At 37.3% G+C, this 20,036-nt stretch overlaps 1 protein-coding gene across 5 annotated transcripts in view; it reads left to right on the top strand.

The window, feature by feature from the left end:
* psd3l (pleckstrin and Sec7 domain containing 3, like) overlaps positions 1-18,917 on the top strand; it is a 189,029-nt gene extending 170,112 nt beyond the window's left edge. For all 5 annotated transcript variants that reach the window (XM_067432949.1, XM_067432950.1, XM_067432951.1 and 2 more), the window contains 6 exons: positions 2,541-2,731; positions 6,050-6,120; positions 8,840-8,997; positions 10,987-11,131; positions 11,223-11,366; positions 16,127-18,917. In XM_067432949.1, coding sequence (XP_067289050.1) covers positions 2,541-2,731; positions 6,050-6,120; positions 8,840-8,997; positions 10,987-11,131; positions 11,223-11,366; positions 16,127-16,327 — 910 coding nt within the window. In that variant the 3' untranslated portion in view covers positions 16,328-18,917. The remainder of the gene's footprint in view (positions 1-2,540; positions 2,732-6,049; positions 6,121-8,839; positions 8,998-10,986; positions 11,132-11,222; positions 11,367-16,126) is intronic.
* Positions 18,918-20,036: the final 1,119 nt, after the last annotated feature.

Genomic DNA, 20,036 nt, shown 5'->3' on the forward strand with positions numbered 1-20,036 from the left:
AGGTCATAAAAAGACCAAAAACCTGCCAAGACTCCTTCGAGGTGGACAGGAGAATAGGTAGATTTCTAGGAGCCCTGCCATCCATAGATCCATAGATAAGCCAGCAGTCTTGGATGACACTCGTGGATGGAGTGACAGTGAAACACTAATTTCCATATCGGCAGCATCACAGAAGTGAAGACTAATAGTTGCATATAGTGCAGTTATATGCATGTTGTGGAGAAACATTTATGTGGCCTGGTATAAATTGGACTTTACATACCAAATCAGACCCATGAATTTTCTATTTATGTTTTGCTGTCATATAAATGCATGCAAAAGAGACATTTAGATGCAGTCATCTGAATTTCCCTGCAAATGACAGATGGCCGTATAATAGCAGATGTGCAGTACGAGTCAGTGGTCAGTGTGTTTATGTGGGGATTCCTGCAGTGATGTTAAATGACTGCAGACTCTCCCACGCATTAGCCCATCAGTCTCTTACATAAATGCACACAAGTTGTATTTCCACACGAACATTGTCAGGGCTCCAGACTAAAATTTGAGAGCAGTAGAACTCTTTAAGTTCTACAGATGGTGGCAACAGCATCTGATTTAGGAACGATGAGAGGATTTTTAATCATAAAATTACTATTGTTTTTCATTATTAAGTGCAGTTATTAATATAACGTTTTTGACAGTAAAGTACTGAAATTGAATTGATATGCAAATTAAATTAACTTTTATTAACATAGTAGCATGCAAAAAAAAAAATTTTTTAGGGAAAATTTGACATTAGATCTGACACAGGGTCAAATTTACTCATGGCTGTTTTTCAAATGTACATAACATATTTTCAATAAAAGTCCAAGACCCGCTAGCAGGTCAAATTTACCCATATATATAATTCCTCTGTTTTCAAGCTGGGTTTGAGCAACGTGTAGGCTTACTGTAAAGATGTTTTAGCCTATTCATACATGCTCAAACTTTTGGATTAATTATACATTTTTGTTTTGCAATGTTTATCGTGTATTGTTACTCTGTTGCTATTTATTAAAGTCTGCCCATTTCCTGAAAAATAATATTTCCGCTCTGTCTAAAACTATTTTCATAATTACCACAAGTTTTATTGGTGGTGTTCTCTTATTCAAATTATAAATAATATAACCTAACAAATTAATAATTAATTAGGTAAAACTGTGCGCTTGAATTTGTCATTGCACATGTCATGCGGTGAATAATTGCTCTATTTATGGTATTTTATTAACTTAAATAACATGGGTTATCTTTGTTATTAATTATTATTACAATATTACACCACCCATATATTTATTTATTTCCTTCTAATTCTCCTTTGTCATTGCAGACTGGTTTAGCCGCATATATATAATTATTATTTTTTATTATTATTTTTTTATCAACAAGTGATTAGTATAGCCTGCTTAAAACAGTGGCATAATACAGTGACATAATAGGAGCATGGGTAAATTGTACCCGTTGGCGTTTTTAGGTATATACCAACCCTCTGCAGTTCTAGTGTTAAACATTCTAGTTATTTTTCCTGTAAAAAAAAAATGATATACTGCATTATATTGCATACTTTTAATCGTTATTATTCTGTATTATTGTCAATATCATAATCATAAACACTACTTTGTAGTGTAAACAGTTTAACAGGTTACAACACTGTTATTCTTCTAATCATTTTCCCATAGGCAAGAAGTCTTGCACACTTTAAAAAAACGAGTTTACTTTATCATTGCAAAATAAGGTGGATAGTATCATACTAAACTGACCAATGATTCTGTGATTATTAAAGGAGTCATTTAGTCACAAAAAAGACTTCTTACCAACCCCCTCTCCCCTTCCACCCCCTGTATTAGGGAATGGAAATGGCTGAGTAAATAAGTGCTTCTTTAACAGCATTCACTGTTTATAGTGGTCATTTTGGTGTCTTTTTTAAGTGTTTGTTTGCCACAAAGTTTTAGTTTTCCTACATCTTTAAACTTTTAGATTTTACAAAAAAAAACATTAACATTTTAATAGATTTAGAACTTTGAAGTGCTGGATGAATATTGCAAAAAACAATGACATTATGCCATAATACCATGGTTACAGTTAGCATTGCTATATTAAATCCTTGCTGAATGTTGGTGATGTGTGCCTCTATTGTGTTCATTCATGGCACAATGTTTCTTTCTGGTTTCTCTGTCAGTGCTGTTTGATCTGATTTGGTTTATAAAGAGAATTTACTTTAAATGCTTCTACTGGGTCTTCCTGGGATGTTATTAATTCATCTGTGAATCCAAACGCTTTTTTCATTGGATCTCCCGGTGCTGTGTAGTAATTGTATGCCGTTTGAGGTTTCCCATGTGCAATATGAAAGGCAGCTCTTTACAGTGAGGGAACGTGGTAGTGGCACCCGTGTGACCTCTAACAGCCTTAATTGTTCAAAATCTCACTACAGAACATTTATACATGGTCAGGGCTATGGAAGAGTTGTCATGCATGAAGGTGTTTGAAGGGAAAGAATTGATGGGATGTGTGTGTGTGTGTTCTAGTGATGGAGATGAGCTGAAGAAGTCTCTGTCTGAGTTGGCCGATAAGAACCATCACTCTCACACTAAGAGCATCAGTCGCATCAGCAGTGGCAGTAACCCGTTCCTGGACATCGCCCATGACCCCAATGCTGCCGTCTACAAAACTGGCTTTCTGACCCGCAAAATCCACGCCGACATGGACGGGAAGAAAAGTAAGATTTAATCCAGAGTCCAGGTTTTAGCTTCTTTCGTAATGCTCATTTCATTTGAGACATCTCCAATACACAACTGTATCTAAAATGTATATGATCCATGCAGCATTAATTTGATATAGTAATTTCATTAAAATACTGATTGATTTAAGACTTTAAGCTAAAATACCATGATTTATTTTTGGTAAAATATGATGAAGGCAGTTTTTTTAACTAAACATTTCTTTTGTTAAAAAGCAGGGCAGGTCATTTGAATGACTTTTACTTAGGAAGCATTTCGATGTAATAATTCTTTGTGTAATTAAAAGCCTTTTTCATAAGCAGGTTGTATTTATGACTCTTCAAAAGTAAAGCTTCTGGGTATGCAGTGAATGATGGGAAAGAGCATTAAATAAATGCTGTGTAATGTGAACGAGGATAAAGCAGGTGTGATTCAGTGCTTTGGCAAGCACACGTGGTGAAATGGGATTTTGGCCGTAGTCTCTCATATATTATGTCCACTAATTTTTCCTTCCTAATGAGATTCTAGAGTCACTTGAAAACCTGCTGAGCTGTTTGTGTCTGTTCGAAGAGACGTACTGATTTCAAAACAGATGTGATAATTAAATCATTTAAGATGATGCTTTCAAATATTGTAAATATTTATGTTTTTGTATTGTATACACTACCAATCCAAATTTTGGGATCAGTAATTTTTTTAGAACTTCCTGTATTCAGCAAGTATAAATGGAATTAATCAAAAGTGACAAAGAACACTGAAATTTATAACATTTTAGTATATAAAACCTGTTCTTTTTAACTTTCTATTCAACAAAGAATCCTAAAAAAAAAAGCATGACATTTTCCACTAAAATATGAAGCAGCACAACGGCTTTCAACATTGATAAGATTTTTCTTGATCATCATATTAGAATGATTTCTAAAGGATCATGTGACTGAATTTTCAGCATTATTACTCCAGTCTTCAGTTTTGAACACAGCTATTTTAAATTGTAATCATATTTCAACTTTTTTTTTATCAAATAAATACAGATTTAGTGAGAAGAAGAGAAAACGACTTTCTGATCCCAAATTTCTGAACAGTAGTCCGTGTTGGAAAATGGGTGAACTGAGGTGGTTACATTCTGCCCTCCACTGCTTTGTGATTTACTGCCCAGCTCTGGCAGAAGATATGAGTTTAGTGGGCACGCCACGCTCCAATACCAGCCATACCAGTGTGGTCTAATCTCTAATGTGGTCTAAGCGCGTCTATGGACGTATTACAACAAGGATAAAAACAGCAGGGCTTTAGTGATCTGATGCATCACATGCTGAGAGCATTTAGGCCATGGTCCCAGAGGTGCCATCAGTAAGATGCGGCGCACTTCTGAGAACTCAGGGTGTGTGTGGTGTAAAAGATTTGGATGCTTCCCAAAGCTCCTATAGCACTGCCGTAAATAAAGCTGTTCCATAGAGATACTATCACGGGAATCATTTGACAGTAAAAATTTAAGTAATGCCCTTCAGAGGTGGAACAAAGCACTAAAATGTTTCATTCCAAAGGAAAACATTCATCCCATGTTTGACCCTTTCTAACACAACGGTATGGAAAATACTGGACTACTAACGGTATGGAAAATAAAGGAACTATTCGCAAAAAAAAAATTATATTCACCCTCTTGTCATTCCAAACCCATGTGAATTGTGTGCTTTAGTGGAACACAAAGTGAATGAGAACAGATGCAGTTGAGCCAAAAGCACTACAAAGGTAGTGCATGCTACTTCTGTCTTTGTTACTGATTGTGATTAGTATGCAGAAGCACAAATTAAATGTTTCTGCATACAACATTGATTATCAGTGAATAGCAACTTAAATTTGGGTTTGTTCCTCACACAAAGCATATTCAGGAGACTTGAAATATAGAGCATGAGTCATTACACCACCACACACAACACTGAGTTCTCAGAAAGTGCCCCGGACCACTTAAGATACGTTTCTGATATATTTTGTCATTTTTGGAGTTTAAATGGTTACCATGAAATGTCATTGAACAGAAAAGAGTAGCATATCCAGAGGATTTAAAAAGTCTACACAACCCTGCAAAAACACATTTTTGTGATGCAAATCATCTGATCAATAAATCTGAACATATCAGATCTTTTGCATGTTGCAATGTAAAATTACAATCTGAGCAATGCCACTGAAAACCAAAGTCATAAATTTCACAAAACTCCTAACTAACTGCATAAGTGTTCACACCTCTGACCTAATACTTAGTAGAAGCACTCTTTGATTTTATTACAGCACTCAGTTTGGCACATCTTGACTTTGGAATATATTTTCACTGGTCTTTGCTAAAACCGTTCCAGATCCTGTGTATAGCCCTCTCTAGGTCGCTCCATAGGTTTGGGCTCTGGCTGGGTCATAACAAAACATTCATCTTTCTTTACTGAAGTCATTCTGTTGTTGGTTTAGATGAGTGTTTTAGACTATTGTCATGCCGAAAGGTGAAAGTTCTCTTGATTTTCAACTTTCTATCAGATGCTATGTTTTCTACATGATTTTGGGAGACAGGATAAATGTTTTTGCAAAGTTTAGTCAGGCTTGGGTTTATTATTTATTTATTTTTGTCATAAAAGGCTTGCGTCTTGCCACTCAGAACACGGAAGATAATCGTCACATGTAGAGAGCAACCAGTACTTGCCAGATTGGTCTGCAACTCTTTTAATGTAGGCCTCTTGAGAGACTGCCTGATCAATTTTGGCCCTGTTCTTAATAATGTGACTGTTGTGCTGTACTTTCTCCACTCATTGATGACTTGTCGTCACTGTCTTCCGTGGTTTTTATCGAATGCCTTGGAAAGTTTTTTGTAGCCCTAACCTGAGCAATACCTTTCAACAATGAGATCCCGTTGATGCTCCATAAGCTCTTTGTGATCCATGGCTCTTGTAGTATCGTGCAACCAAGAAGATGCCAGAAAAATCTTACAAGAACATCTGACATTTATTTGGAGTTAATCAGAGTCCTTTTAGCTGAAGGTTTGGACTATTTCAAGAGCTTGAGGATTTGTTCATTCTGAACACAGCCATTACACAGTTATAAAAGGGTGTGCACACTTATGCATTAGGTTATTGAGGGATTTTTTTTTGTTGTTGTCTGAAATGTCACTGGTTTTCAGTGGCATTGCATAGGCTTGTACATTTTACATTAACAGAGCAAAAGTTTAAACGTCTTACATCACAAAAAACAGATGGTGTGGAGACTTTTTATGTTCACTGTAATAATTTTGCAAAATATTATCATCATGTTTAATATTTGTATTTATTTCTATTCTCTAGCACCAAGAGGAAAGCGAGGGTGGAAAACCTTTTATGCTGTTCTCAAAGGCATGATCCTTTATTTGCAGAAGGTTTGTTTTTTCACTCTCTCATTTTCCCTCCACGCTCTGCTGATTAATCAAATTTCCATCATTTCCCACAAACATTATCAATAATAATTACATTTCTTCTCCATGAGATTCATACAGTGAGAGGTAATCACATTCACACATTTATTTCAGGTCTGACAAACCTTTTCAGAGCCCATCAAAGAAAGATGCGCCCCAGTGCCACCCATTCTCCATTACAATAGTTTATTTATGTGCTCCATTTGAACTTACATTCGTTGCTAAGCTGTCGTCATGCTAATGTCATATTCATGAAATATTGTCATGGAAGCAGGCCGTACCTGTTTATACATTTCTGCTGGTGACTGATTGTAGCCGCAGTCACAGGTTTTCAGGCATTATCAGCTAATGATGTGCCATTTACCTATGTGCAGCAATCACACCGAATGAATCTCATCAGAGGAACAGGAAATGCGTTGGATGGCTTTCTCATTATCATATCAAACAGACCCTTTACTGTGGAGGAAGAATATACTTTAAAATATTATAATTGTAGTGGTTTCCTTTTGTCTGTAGCCACTTCCATATAGTTTGAACAAAAGTAAAAACTTGAAAACAAACTGTGAATGAAGGTAGTTGCAATAGAAGTAAAAAAACAAACAAACAAAAAACATTCAATTCATCCCATTTACCACATGGAGCGTTCTGAAAACTAAGACAATGAATCAAGTAATAGACCATAATTAAGACATTGTGTAACTATATTATATTCGGTCTTTGTAACTTTATAGCTCCAACATAACATCCTGGTCTCTTAATGGACGGTAATTTAATATATATATATATATATATATATATATATATATATATATATATATATATATATATATACACACACACACTCACCTAAAGGATTATTAGGAACACCTGTTCAATTTCTCATTAATGCAATTATTTAATCAACTAATCACATGGCAGTTGCTTCAATGCATTTAGGGGTGTGGTCCAGGTCGAAACAATCTCCTGAACTCCAAACTGAATTTTGAGAATGGCATGGTTGTTGGTGCCAGACGGGTCGGTCTGAGTATTTCACAATCTGCTCAGTTACTGGGATTTTTACGCACAACCATTTCTAGGGTTTACAAAGAATGGTGTGAAAAGGGAAAAACATCCAGTATGCGGCAGTCCTGTGGGGGCGAAAATGCCTAGTTAATGCTAGAGGTCAGAGGAGAATGGGCCGACAGATTCAAGCTGATAGAAGAGCAACTTTGACTGAAATAACCGCTTGTTACAACCGAGGTATGCAGCAAAGCATTTGTGAAGCCACAACACACACAACCTTGAGGCGGATGGGCTACAACAGCAGAGGACCCCACCGGGTACCCCTCATCTTCACTACACATAAGAAAAAGAGGCTACAATTTGCACAAGCTCACCAAAATTGTACAGTTGAAGACTGGAAAAAATGTTGCCTGGTCTGATGAGTCTAGATTTCTGTTGAGACATTCAGATGGTAGAGTCAGTATTTGGCGTAAACAGAATGAGAGCATTGATCCATCATGCCTTGTTACCACCGTGCAGGCTGGTGGGGGAGGTGTAATGGTGGGGTGGATGTTTTTTGGCACACTTTAGGCCCCTTAGTGCTAATTGGGCATCGTTTAAATGCCACTCCCTACCTGAGCATTGTTTCTGACCATGGCCATCCCTTTATGACCACCATGTACCCATCCTCTGATGGCTACTTCCAGCAGGATAATGCGCCATGTCACAAAGCTCGAATCTTTTTAAATTAGTTTCTTGAACATGACAATGAGTTCAGTGTACTAAAATGGCCCCCACAGTCACCAGATCTCAACCCAAAAGATCATCTTTGGGATGTGGTGGAACGGGAGCTTCGTGCCTTGGATGTGCATCTGACAAATCTCCATCAATTGGAAGACGCTATCCTATCAATGTGGGCCAACATTTCTAAAGAATGCTTTCAGCATCTTGTTGAATCAATGCCACGTAGAATTAAGGCAGTTCTGAAGTCGAAAGGGGGTTAAACACAGCATTAGTATGGTGTTCCTAATAATCCTTTTGTGTGTGTGTATATATATATATATATATATATATATATATACAGTGAGGAAAATAAGTATTTGAACGCCCTGCTATTTTGCATGTTCTCCCACTTGGTAATCATGGAGGGATCTGAAATTGTCATTGTAGGTGCATGTCCACTGTGAGAGACATAATCTTTAAAAAAAATCCAGAAATCACAATATATGATTTTTTTAAAAACTATTTATTTGTATGATACAGCTGCAAGTAAGTATTTGAACACCTGTCTATCAGCTATAATTCTGACCCTCAAAGACCTCTCTGTGTCTATCATAGTGGCCATGCACATATGATGACAATTTCAGACCTCTCCAGGATTTCTAAGTGGGAGAACTTGCAAAATAGCAAGGTGTTCAAATACTTATTTTCCTCACTGTATATATAGGAACCATGAAAAATACATAGTGCAATGTATTTTTGTAGTTTAAAGATCCTCAGATACATAGTCCATAAACACAGGAAAATAGTACAATGGGAAAACTTGCAAAAAGGTTTCACGGTAATCTAAAAAGTATTTAAAAAATTGTCCTTGCAAAAAACAAAACTGGAACTTAAATCTGAACCAGATTAGTTGAATGTGATTAGTTCCCTGTGCCTATCCATTAATCATCATTTGTCTTGTGTGTGATTTCTTCTGCAGGACGAGTATAAGCCAGAGAAGGCCCTATCAGAGGACGATCTGAAGAATGCCATCAGTGTGCATCACGCTCTCGCAATTAAGGCTATGGACTACGAGAAGAAGCCCAATGTTCTCAAGCTCAAGACTGCTGACTGGAGAGTTTTCCTCTTCCAGGCCCAGTAAGATCCGCTCGCAGACACCAGCACATCTACACACTAGGGATGTGACGGTGAGGAAATTTTCCCACCGGCTAATCGACGTGTGACAACACCGGTAATACTGTTATCACTGACGGGGATTTAAATCGCTAATTATAAACTGACAGTCAAATCCGCATGGCTGCTCGAGCATTCATGACGGAGCGGAGCAAAGCGAGTGTTTTCAAATAATTCTGTGGACATGTACCGTGAATGACAGTGTGGCTGTAAATGTGTGCAGTGCGCTTTTTACTTTTGGTTTACAATTAACACCAATTCGGGGGCGGGTCGCTTGAATGGTGGGTTCTACACAGCCTATTATTCTTAATGAAAAACACTACAACAAAACGGTACAATGTACAAACGGTAAACTCCCTTAAATGGGCTCTTTTACATTTCAGATGCATTTAGTTTTTATGTGTAATGTGTCTTCTCTAACTAAAAAAAAAAAAAATTAATGGGAGTAGTGCCACAGTGGGCAAGTGATCATCAGTAACACCGGCAACAAGGACTATCGCAGCAAGCCTACTACACACTGCTTGAAGTGAGGAAAAACATTTCTAGGCTAGCAACCTACACATTTAGAAACTATACAACATGCCACAGTTGTATTGTAAATCTTTAGTGACATTTTTTTCCCTTAAAGGAGTACTTCAGTGCTGGGAAGATGAATCTGTATTTAAACTGGGTCATTAATGTAGTCGAAATGCAAACTTATTTTTTAATATGGTGCTTTCTAGACTGAGAAAAGACAGACAATGTACTTTTGTCTCATGGGGATGAAAGACAACAATTCCCAGAATGCTTTGCTGCCCTACGAGGCCACTTCCAAAGCCACCGGTACTAGAGTACTGAATCACTTTAACTTTCCCACCACGACCGTGTTCATTTTCATAAAATCAGTTCAGATAGAGAACAGACACTACAATTAAAAACTGAACATGTCTGTTCAATTTAATGTGATTTAGCCGCTGAGAGAGTGTCACAGCCCAAACGCTTCATTACATTGGCAGTCATGGATGAGCTCATGATGAGAGCTGAGGTAAACGTGACCACGCTTGCGGCATAGATTCACAGCGCATGTTCAGTCTAGCGCGTTTTCAGTTAATGCCTTTGGAAGCTTAACTTTTAATAGGAATGAATTTGATTACAATCATTCGAATATACTCCAGGGTTTCTACTGATAGAAAGCCTTATGCTAATTGCTGAGGTTATCTATTATAAATCCTACAAAAAGTTTTACCACAATAAATACAATAGAATGTGATAAATTCTAGTAAAGGTGATCATAAGTAGTTTAAAAAGCTTTCTAATTTATGTTGGTGCAGGATGATGTTTTCCCCCACTTTTCATTAATGTTTTTAGTGGCTGTTTTAGATAATGTTCGACTTTATAGCTTTTTACTACATTCTCAGTAGAAATGAGTTGAAATGGGTCGCACATTTTATCTTTAGCGTTGCAGTAGGAATGACTTGTGCAAATCTTATCACACTTTTGCAGCACGCTGGTGAACGCGCCTACGATGATTCACACGCCACTCATATTGCACATGATAAATTGATCTGTTCAGTTCATACAGCTTATACATGCAGATGTATACACCCAATTAATTAATAGTCTGATTCAATGTTTTGGTGTGGGTGGTCAGAGTACCGGCAACATGTGAGAAGTGCTGGTACGCAAGAAAATGTGAGGGAATACTTCAGATTAAAATATAGAAGTACTGCGTCCGGCCCACTTCGAGCACTGCCTCTACTGAGAAACAGGCCTAAAACACTGCTGATGCCTTCCCTGAACTCCAAATCTAATTTCATGCTTCAGTTCAAGCTCAATTAAACCTAAATTATCTCTTCCATTGGTCTGCTCGCAGCTCTTTTATTTCTTCGTAAGTCTGACTGGGCTCATCTTGTGAGTTTCCACAACTGTAGCATGGCCTTCCTCATATGTACATGTGAAATGTCTTCTTTATAGGAGCCCAGAGGAAATGGAGTCCTGGATTGGTATAGTCAACTCAGTGGCGGCCATGTTTTCAGCCCCATCCTTCCCCGCCGCCATTGGCTCTCAGAAAAAATTCAGTCGCCCGCTGCTGCCGGCGACCACCACCCGCATGTCTCAGGTGTGTCTAAGAAGTAGGGTGAGGCACTGCTCATGTGACTTGCTGAAGTCTTTGACAACCAGTGATCGTTTGATGTGCTGTTGTATTACAGGAAGAGCAGCTCAAGTCCCACGAGGCCAAGTTGAAGCACGTCTCTACAGAGTTAGCCGAGCACAGATCCTACCCTCCAGATAAGAAGGTCAAAGCCAAAGAGATCGATGAGTACCGCTTGAAAGAGCACTACCTAGAATTTGAGGTAGGTGCCTTTGCCTTTTTATGATGCAAGAGATGCAATCAAGCACCTTGTTCGCTCAGGTTTACCTCGGCCATATTTTCTTCCTGGCCTCGGCGTAGGGGACTCGCATTCATAGTCTTTGACGTTTCCTCATCTAGACTGTCAAGGATGAACTCGTCTAGAATTGATGGAAATGCATTTGCTGAACCTGTTTCATCTTCTGGCTTTGATTGATTGTTAAAGTCAGAGGAAGAGACTCAAACAGCACTCTTGCTTCTACATTAAACAAGAGGCTGTGTAAATACTTGTTCTCACCTGTAATGAATTTAAACCAGCGCTTTTTGATGTAGTCCTCATTATTCTGTAAATAGTAGTAAACCGTCTTAATACATAAATAACAATTGTTTACAGATTGTTTAAAACATCTCTTAAAATCTAATAATCTTTAATTTTAGAATCATAGAGGTCAAAGAGAAGTAGCCTTGACACCATCCCAAACATATCATTTTCTGCAGCAATAGTTAAAACGTTATTATTTACTCTCCTGCATGTTATTCCAGTCCTGTATGAATTTCTTTCTTCAGTGGAACACAAAAGAAGATGAATGTTGGTAACCAAGAGTTTCAGTTCCCATTGACTTCCGTCATATTTTTTCTCCATTTAATGGAAGTCAATGGGAACCAAAACTGTCTGGTTACCAACATTCATCTTTTTTGTGTTCCACTGAAGAAAGAAAGTCATACTGATTTGGATAGACATGAGGGTGAGTAAATGATGACAATGTTCATTTAGTCAGTTGAACAGATGGAAAATGGCTCGTGATCAAGCGCAGGGGAGGTGCAATGTGTGCGATAAATAATACAAAACTGAGAAACAAATATATACACATGTAGATTATACTATAATGGTGAACCCAGTGGAATGATGTAATTGGTTAAAGTGAACTTGGTTTTATTAGTTCTATTGGAACTTGCTTAGCCTGACAAGCCAGACCCACATCAAGATGTTTGGTCTGGAAACTCACCATTGACAGGGCTCAATCCAAGGGGCGGGATAAACGGTTGTCTTTCAAACTCCCTCTGCACGCGATAGGATAGCGCTACAACCAGCCAGAGCAACGAAGGTGAAGCGGAGCTCGTTGACAGATTAAACATTCGCTGTATTCGGTCGGCAAAACTCCGAACACACTTCCCTTTTTAAGAATGACTTCAGTGCCGTTCTTTTCTCAGAGAAAAGCTTAACTCCAAGTCTTCCAGAGTTGCGGCCAAAGCCGAATCGAAAGACCGCTGTTCGCCAGCTTCTGTGTTTAGTAGTAGCACGCAAGTGCAACTCAGCCGTCATTATGTAAAGCCCCGCCCACCGACTCTATGCACGATGTGATTGGCCTGACCAGAGTTTGGTTTTTACAGCTCAGAAGGTATTGAGAGTGGCTAGACGACACTCGCGGCAGATTAGATTTGCTGCTGCCTCTAGATTTCTAGGCTAGAACTCGCTGGTATTGCAGTGTATTAACCCTTTCTAATAAACTGGACCAATCACACATTGATGTAACACACATCCAGCTACAATTAACAAACACCTATGTGGGAAGAAAAAAACCTATTTAAAATACTTTGCCAGACATCAGGATCAATATTCCAGTCAGTGTTTTACAGTTGAAGGGTAAAAGACTCCCCTGAATGTGGATCTTTATTGAATCTCTCCTTTTAACTGTCTGGACCACCCTGAGAAATCTGTCCCTTAATCAGCATGATGTGAGATATATTTTGCACTTTTGCAAGTTAATGTTTATTTACACTGTATTTAAAGCTTAACTCTGTTCCAGATATTAGTGATTGGTGTGTTTAGGCAACAAGTTCTATACAGCATTACATATGTCTTTCCCAGATAAGCCAATCCCAGAATGCACTGCTTAGTGAATCAAATTGATTCCAAATGGTAGACACAGAGGAAAATGATAAAAGATTTATAATAAATTAGGGCTGTAAATTTTGCAAAACGCAAATTAACTTTAATGGCACTAAATGTATTAACGCGCATTTTCTGTTTGGTCCGTAGTTGGAGAAATCGAGATAAGCCATAGACGTATAGGATGCAGCAGCAAACATTACTAGGAAAAGAAATATTCTAATCCAACAGTTATTGCCTATAAGCTACCATATTTTCTGTTTAACCATATTAGACACCAGATCGAAAGAAAAGTCTGTTTACATTGAGAACATTCTCTGCAGTCCAAGTGCGATGCACTGAAGCTCACTCTCGCTCATGTCAGAGTTAAATCATTGACACATCACCACTTACAGTACATGTGTTGTACAGTACATTCTCACCCACACGTCATCCTCAATACACCCGTCTCCGGCGTGACGACTCCAATCTTTCGAATATTCCTATTCAATAATTGTTTTCTCAACAAGTCATCCTAAATAAGCCAGTCTCTGGCATGATAACTGATCCTTCAAATATTCATATTTTTGTTTAATCAACACGTCATCGTCAATAAACTTGTCTCTGGCGTAATACCTCGAACTTTCGAATATTCTGATCTAATATGATTTCTAACCTGTGAGGTTGCCAGAATAATAATCATACACTGTTTGATAATAGGCCAGAGGAGAACTGGCACCCCGACTGAGTCTGGTTTCTCCCAAGGTTTATTTTTCTCCATCATGCCCTGATGGAGTTTTGGTTCCTTGCCACTGTCGCCTTTGGCTTGGCTTGCTCAGTTGGAGACAACATTTTCGATCTAAGTTTCGATCTAACTGAATATTCAAATAAAATGAATTACTAAATTAACTATATCAACTATATGACTGATCTGCCCACATTGTCGCTATATGATAAAATAAAATGAGCTGTTAATTTCACTGTTTTCTCCAGAGCGACTGTACAGCCGAATCAAATTTTGTTACAATATTTTGCTGTTTAAAGGGTTAGTTTACCCAAAAATGAAATTGATGTCATTAATGACTCACCCTAATGTCGTTCCACACCCATAAGACCTCCGTTCATCATCGGAACACAGTTTAAGATATTTTAGTCCCAGAGCATAATGCTCTGCATTGCCCACTTTACTATCCATGTCCAGAAAGCTAATAAAAACATAATCAAAGTAGTCCATTTGTGACATCAGTTGGTTGATTAGAGTCTCTTGAAGCATCGAAAATACATTTTGGTCCAAAAATATCAAAAACTACGATTTTATTCAGCATTGTCTTCTCCTCCATGTGCCTCCAAAAAGAATCAAATGGTTAATGAATCAGTGAATCGATCAATGATTCGGGTCGCCAATATCACATGATTTCAGCAATTTGGCACCGAACTGCTGAAATCATGTGACATTGGCGACCCGAATCATTGATCGAATGTATTGTATTTTCGATGCTTCAAGAGACTCTAATCAACTAACTGATGTCACATATGGACTACTTTGATTATGTTTTTATTAGCTTTCTGGACATGGACAGTAAAGTGGGCATTGACTGCATTATGCTCTGGGACTAAAATATAAAATATCTTAAACTGTGTTCCGATGATGAACGGAGGTCTTATGGGTGTGGAACGACATTAGGGTGAGTCATTAATGACATCAATTTCATTTTTGGGTGAACTAACTAACCCTTTAACACTGTAAAGCTGCTTTTAAACAATTGTCTTTGTAAAAGCGCTATATAAATAAAGTTGACTTGACTTGTTAGAATAGCCACATGCTGCTGATATCAGTGCTGTTTGTGTGCCTTAAAGCAAGACATCGCCGGTGAAGAGCATAGACAAAAAAAAACTGCTATTTCACCATAATTCCCCAGCTGATTGATCAAATTGCACTAATTACTGTCAACAACCAGAAAATTTATATATTTTTTCACCATGTTTTTAGGATTATACAGTGCCCTCCTGATATTGGCCCCCTTGGTAAATATGAGCAAAGTGTGAAAATAAATCTGCATTGTTTATCCATTTGATTCTTCTTTCAAAATTCTAACCTTTCATTGAAGTAAAACAACTGAAAGTAATTCACATTATGAAATACTTATTTTTCTCCTATGGATGTTGGCCACAGTTATTGTCCCCCCTAAAAATTGTTTTGAGTAAAATCTCTCTAAAGTATATTTACTATTCATATTTAATTTTTTTTAGCGCACCAGGGTGAATAGGAACATGAAATTGTCCAGCCATGACTTCCTGTATCACAGGAGTGTAAATATGAGGAAACACAAAGGCCAAATCCCCTTAATCATTCATCACAATAAGTAAAACTAAAGAATATAGTTCTGATGTGCAGCAAAAGATTATTGAGCTTCACAAAATAGAAAGTGGCCGTAAAACGATAACTAAAGCATTGGAAATCCCCATTTCCCTCATCAGGACATTAACTACTAAGAAGTTCCAATCAACTAAAGATGTTACAAATCTGCCTGGAAGAGGACATATCTAAATCATCCTAATGCATGGGGGGGAGAATTTGAGTAGCCAACGACTCTGAGTCTTAGGGTGCCAAGTGTGAAAGCATCCTTAAATGTGTATTTTGAGTATTCTCTATCCACTAGTCTGAAAGAAGACATGTTATGAAAGCAAAATAGCTCAATATCACAAAATTGGCCAGTGCATGAAATTGCCTTAATTTGTAAGGTGCCGTTTGACTTGAGAGGCTGCCTTTAAAGGTACAGTATCTGCCTGTGTCAACAGCCAGGGTTTGGAGCAGAGCTATTGTTAGAACTCTTGTGTCATTGCCTGATGACATGATAATGGAGTCTAATGGATTTTCTGAATTCTCTCTGAAGGAGAGCCGTTACGAGATGTACGTCAAGCTTCTGAAGGAGGGGGTGAAAGAGATCCTGATGGCCAGGGACGGTGACACAGCACTGAAGAAGTCTCAGTCCAGCCCCTCTCTCAACCAAGAATCCCAGCCGGCCACCGCCAAAGTCAAGCGCAACACATCCGAGCGGAAGGATTACCGGCCCGAAACGCCCAAGGTTACATAGGCAGTCCTCTGCTTCCTGTCGGAGAGCCATTGTATATCACGCGTGACTGTATTTTGATGTAATTTATTTACCTGCCGACAGTTGTATCAGATAACATTTGTGTAAAATGTAAATTGATCAATTGATTGGAAGTTGTAAATCTCTAGGTCTCCCTTGACCAGCTGGTGCTTGTGGAGCAAATAGTGTGGTTTTCTTTTCATTTGTTAGCGTGTAAAGATTTCATGGTTGCATTTTATTTTACAGTATGTGTGCATACACAAGAAATGACTGCGTAAAATTAGGTAACTAAATGGGGTATGGTTAAGTTTAGGGGTAGGTTAAGGGTTAGTACCTGGTTATTACCCAGTTAGTGCATGCGGAACAGGACTGTAAAATAAAGTGCTACCGGTTTCATTTCAGAGAACATGACTCCCTTGATTGTGCTGTCCCCTAATTTGCTTTTCTTTCAAGAGAAGTATTTTCTTCAAGTTAGTGGAAATGTCCACATACATATTCTAGGCAGTAGATATAGTCTCAGAGCGTTAACTGTTATTTTAATATACAAATAAGCGGCGACTGATGAAATGCGGAAAGAGTTTTAAGGGGTCGTTTCAAGGATCCTCAAGGATTGCGGCGCATGGTTATGATACGGAATTTATCGCGAAAGCCTTTCGTTGTCATCACTGATGTTACCGATGTACTAACCACCTAACTAACAAGTTCAACCCGCCAAATTCTCAATATAATATCTACTCTCACGCGTTAATGTATTGTTACCAGCATGTCGCAGCAATGGACCGAAACTCTACATAGATTATTTTCTAATGATGATTTGGAGGTACTTGCTGAGTTACGGCGTTTCAGACTGCGAGATGATGTTGATCTTGACGTCATCGACTGTGCAGTTTGTGCCATTTATTTTTTTATCTGTTTGTTGAAGTAAAGAGTATACTTCTGCTTTTTCAGTAGTGTAAATGCCAATGCTCCTTTTGTGTATTTTATAATCTTATATATTTGAATTTTTAATTCTCAGTTCAGAACATTATTGTTGTAAAGATGACAGTAGTATTTATAGTGCACTTTATTAGTTATTTTGACTCTTTTAGAGAGCTTTATAAAGGGTAGTGAGTGATGTTACTCTATTATATCACAGGTTTTCAAGCATAACCAAATTGCTGGTTGATTTTATTGAAGGTACACAGCCGAAGGTACATTTTCACTCGTGTAAAGTGGTGTTAGATTGTCTGTGCTTATGTATTTTGCTGTCATGTTTAGGTTGTTCAGAGACACGTTTTCTAAAAGAGTTTAGAACATTTAGGTTTGGAACTGTTGCTTTACGTGATGCTGACCTTGAATTTACGATGTCATTTTCATTACAGACAGAACTGACGTGAACACTATATGAATGAACCAACAAAGATCATCAATGCCGGATCTACTTATTTGAACTTTTGAGGTTTTAAAAGGAATCTTTATGAAAAGCTATTCACATTTACAGATATTAGTCTATAAGTCCCTGGAGTCTATGACATTTGTTTACTTGAAATATTTTTAAGGACACTTTATTTTTTGTTAGAATTTGACAAATAGAAAGGATTCGTTCATATCTACAGTGTTTTTGTTATTACTAGCTCTTTTAACAGACTTTATATTGTTGCTCACACAGAAGCACTTAGATAATGTTTGTTTTTATTATTTATTTGTTGTTGTTTAGAACAAAAAAATTGCAATTACTTTTGAGCAGTATATACACACTTAGTAATGAATGCTACAAAGCTGTCATCAGTATGAATGGTGATATGAAGAGGTCGACTCTTCCTTTTATGTGCTACTCTGTTTTATGTTGTTTAATGTTCACCGCTTCTCCAGACCAAATAGTTTCCTGTGAGCTGTAACTCTGGCACTAACCCTTTAACAGTGCATGTTGTACACAGATTTAGTACTTTTAAATAGTAATTCCATTTATTAATATTTTACATAGGATGTAGGGAACTATAAAAGAAAATCAGAAGAGGTGTAACATAAAGATGGTGGCTTGCAAGTGCACTTAAGGGTTTCAAAAGAAAAACAATAATAACACAAATGAAAAACCACATAAAAGTGTGACTTGCATAATTAGAAGCAGTGACGAGGTTGGAAATAATAAGTGGAATATCTTTCTTTCATTATGATTATATTTTGACTGGAACCACTCTGTTTGTGATTTGTAATCTCCTGGGTGCAAATGCTCATGTTTACCATGATGTACGGCACAACGCTTTATTTTTCCAGGGATGTCATCTTTGTCCGTTTACTCTATCAAATCCTGTAATGTATGATCTCCTCTCAAAATGCAATTGTGTCAGTATTGAAGGAGAGCTGCTGGTTTTAATGCGCCTTAGCCATCAGTTGGGCCGTTTGTCCAAACTCGGAGAGAGTGATATACCTTTTATAGCTGTGATCCTGTACCACTCCTTTCAATCTGTAAATGTTGTTAAATATGCCTGTTGCCCTGTGTTCAGAAGATTGGATTTGTTGGTTGTGCTCTCTTGGCATGCGTGTCTTACGCCTGCCCACTAAGATCGGGGACACAATGTTGGCTTCAGTGAATAAAATACTGTATTTAATCGTTCATTGCATCTGCACTCATTTTTCATATAGTATATGCAGTACAAATTCAATAGCTTATTATAAACCGATTTCCTCAAATAAAAGTTGCCAACATATTGTAAGTCAACACACATTGAAATAGCAGGTGATGTTTATATAAAATGTAGCTGTGAGGCGGCAAGATCACATTAAAATCTTGACCAGCAACTATACATTATTTAAAGCTATTGTTGATATAGCAACTGTGTTTGTGCTCATCTTCTACCCTATTGTGACATATATCTGAGTGAAATGGCTCATGGAACGAGAACAAATGTTGGGCGGGGCTTGATTTTGTCTGTGGGGAACTGATTGGATGATTGTGGTTTGTTATTGGTGGATCTTAAGTTACAGGTTGCCCCGCCCTCATCATCAGAGAAAAGATGAGCTGCAAGAGGGAGAAGTTATTCTGATTCAACATCATGGATATAGATATATATCATCACATGTCCATGATGTTGAATATATATATAAACACTGTAATATTCCATGGAAATTTATAAGAATTGTCCATTTTTATTCTTTATGTAATTGTTATCCATAATGTTCTTGTTTTCTGAGTGACAAGGAGAAAACACATGCAAGGTCTGATGTGAAATTAAATTTTCTTTTCAAAATGATGTTTTTTTAAATATTTTAATTATCATGACGGTAATTTAACTAGCCTTTATATATATATATATATATATATATATATATATATATATATATAGGGCTGTAAGATATTGAAGAAAAATGAGATATGCGATACGATATTGCTATTAGTGTTTAAAATCTATTTAAATTATATTTCTAAAAAGTATTTAAAATAGGAGAATTATACCATTTATGCGTTTCACATTCTTTCTGGTAAAGGAAAGCATCGCTACAACCTCTAAAAGTGACCAGCTGTGTGTTAGCAAAAATTTGTCATGAATCTGACAATATAATTTTAACATCAATGTAAACAAACAAAAAATGTAATGCAAATATTTAAATACCAAAAACTCTTCGCTTGACTTGATAATATATAGTTATATCAACCTAAAACTGAACATCAAGAACATAGACAAAGACACCTGAAATAGGGGTGTACGATTATTTTTAGGTTTTTTTATCTTTA

The sequence above is a fragment of the Pseudorasbora parva genome, chromosome 23 (assembly GCF_024679245.1).
Source record: "Pseudorasbora parva isolate DD20220531a chromosome 23, ASM2467924v1, whole genome shotgun sequence".
Taxonomy (NCBI): Eukaryota; Metazoa; Chordata; class Actinopteri; order Cypriniformes; family Gobionidae; genus Pseudorasbora; species Pseudorasbora parva.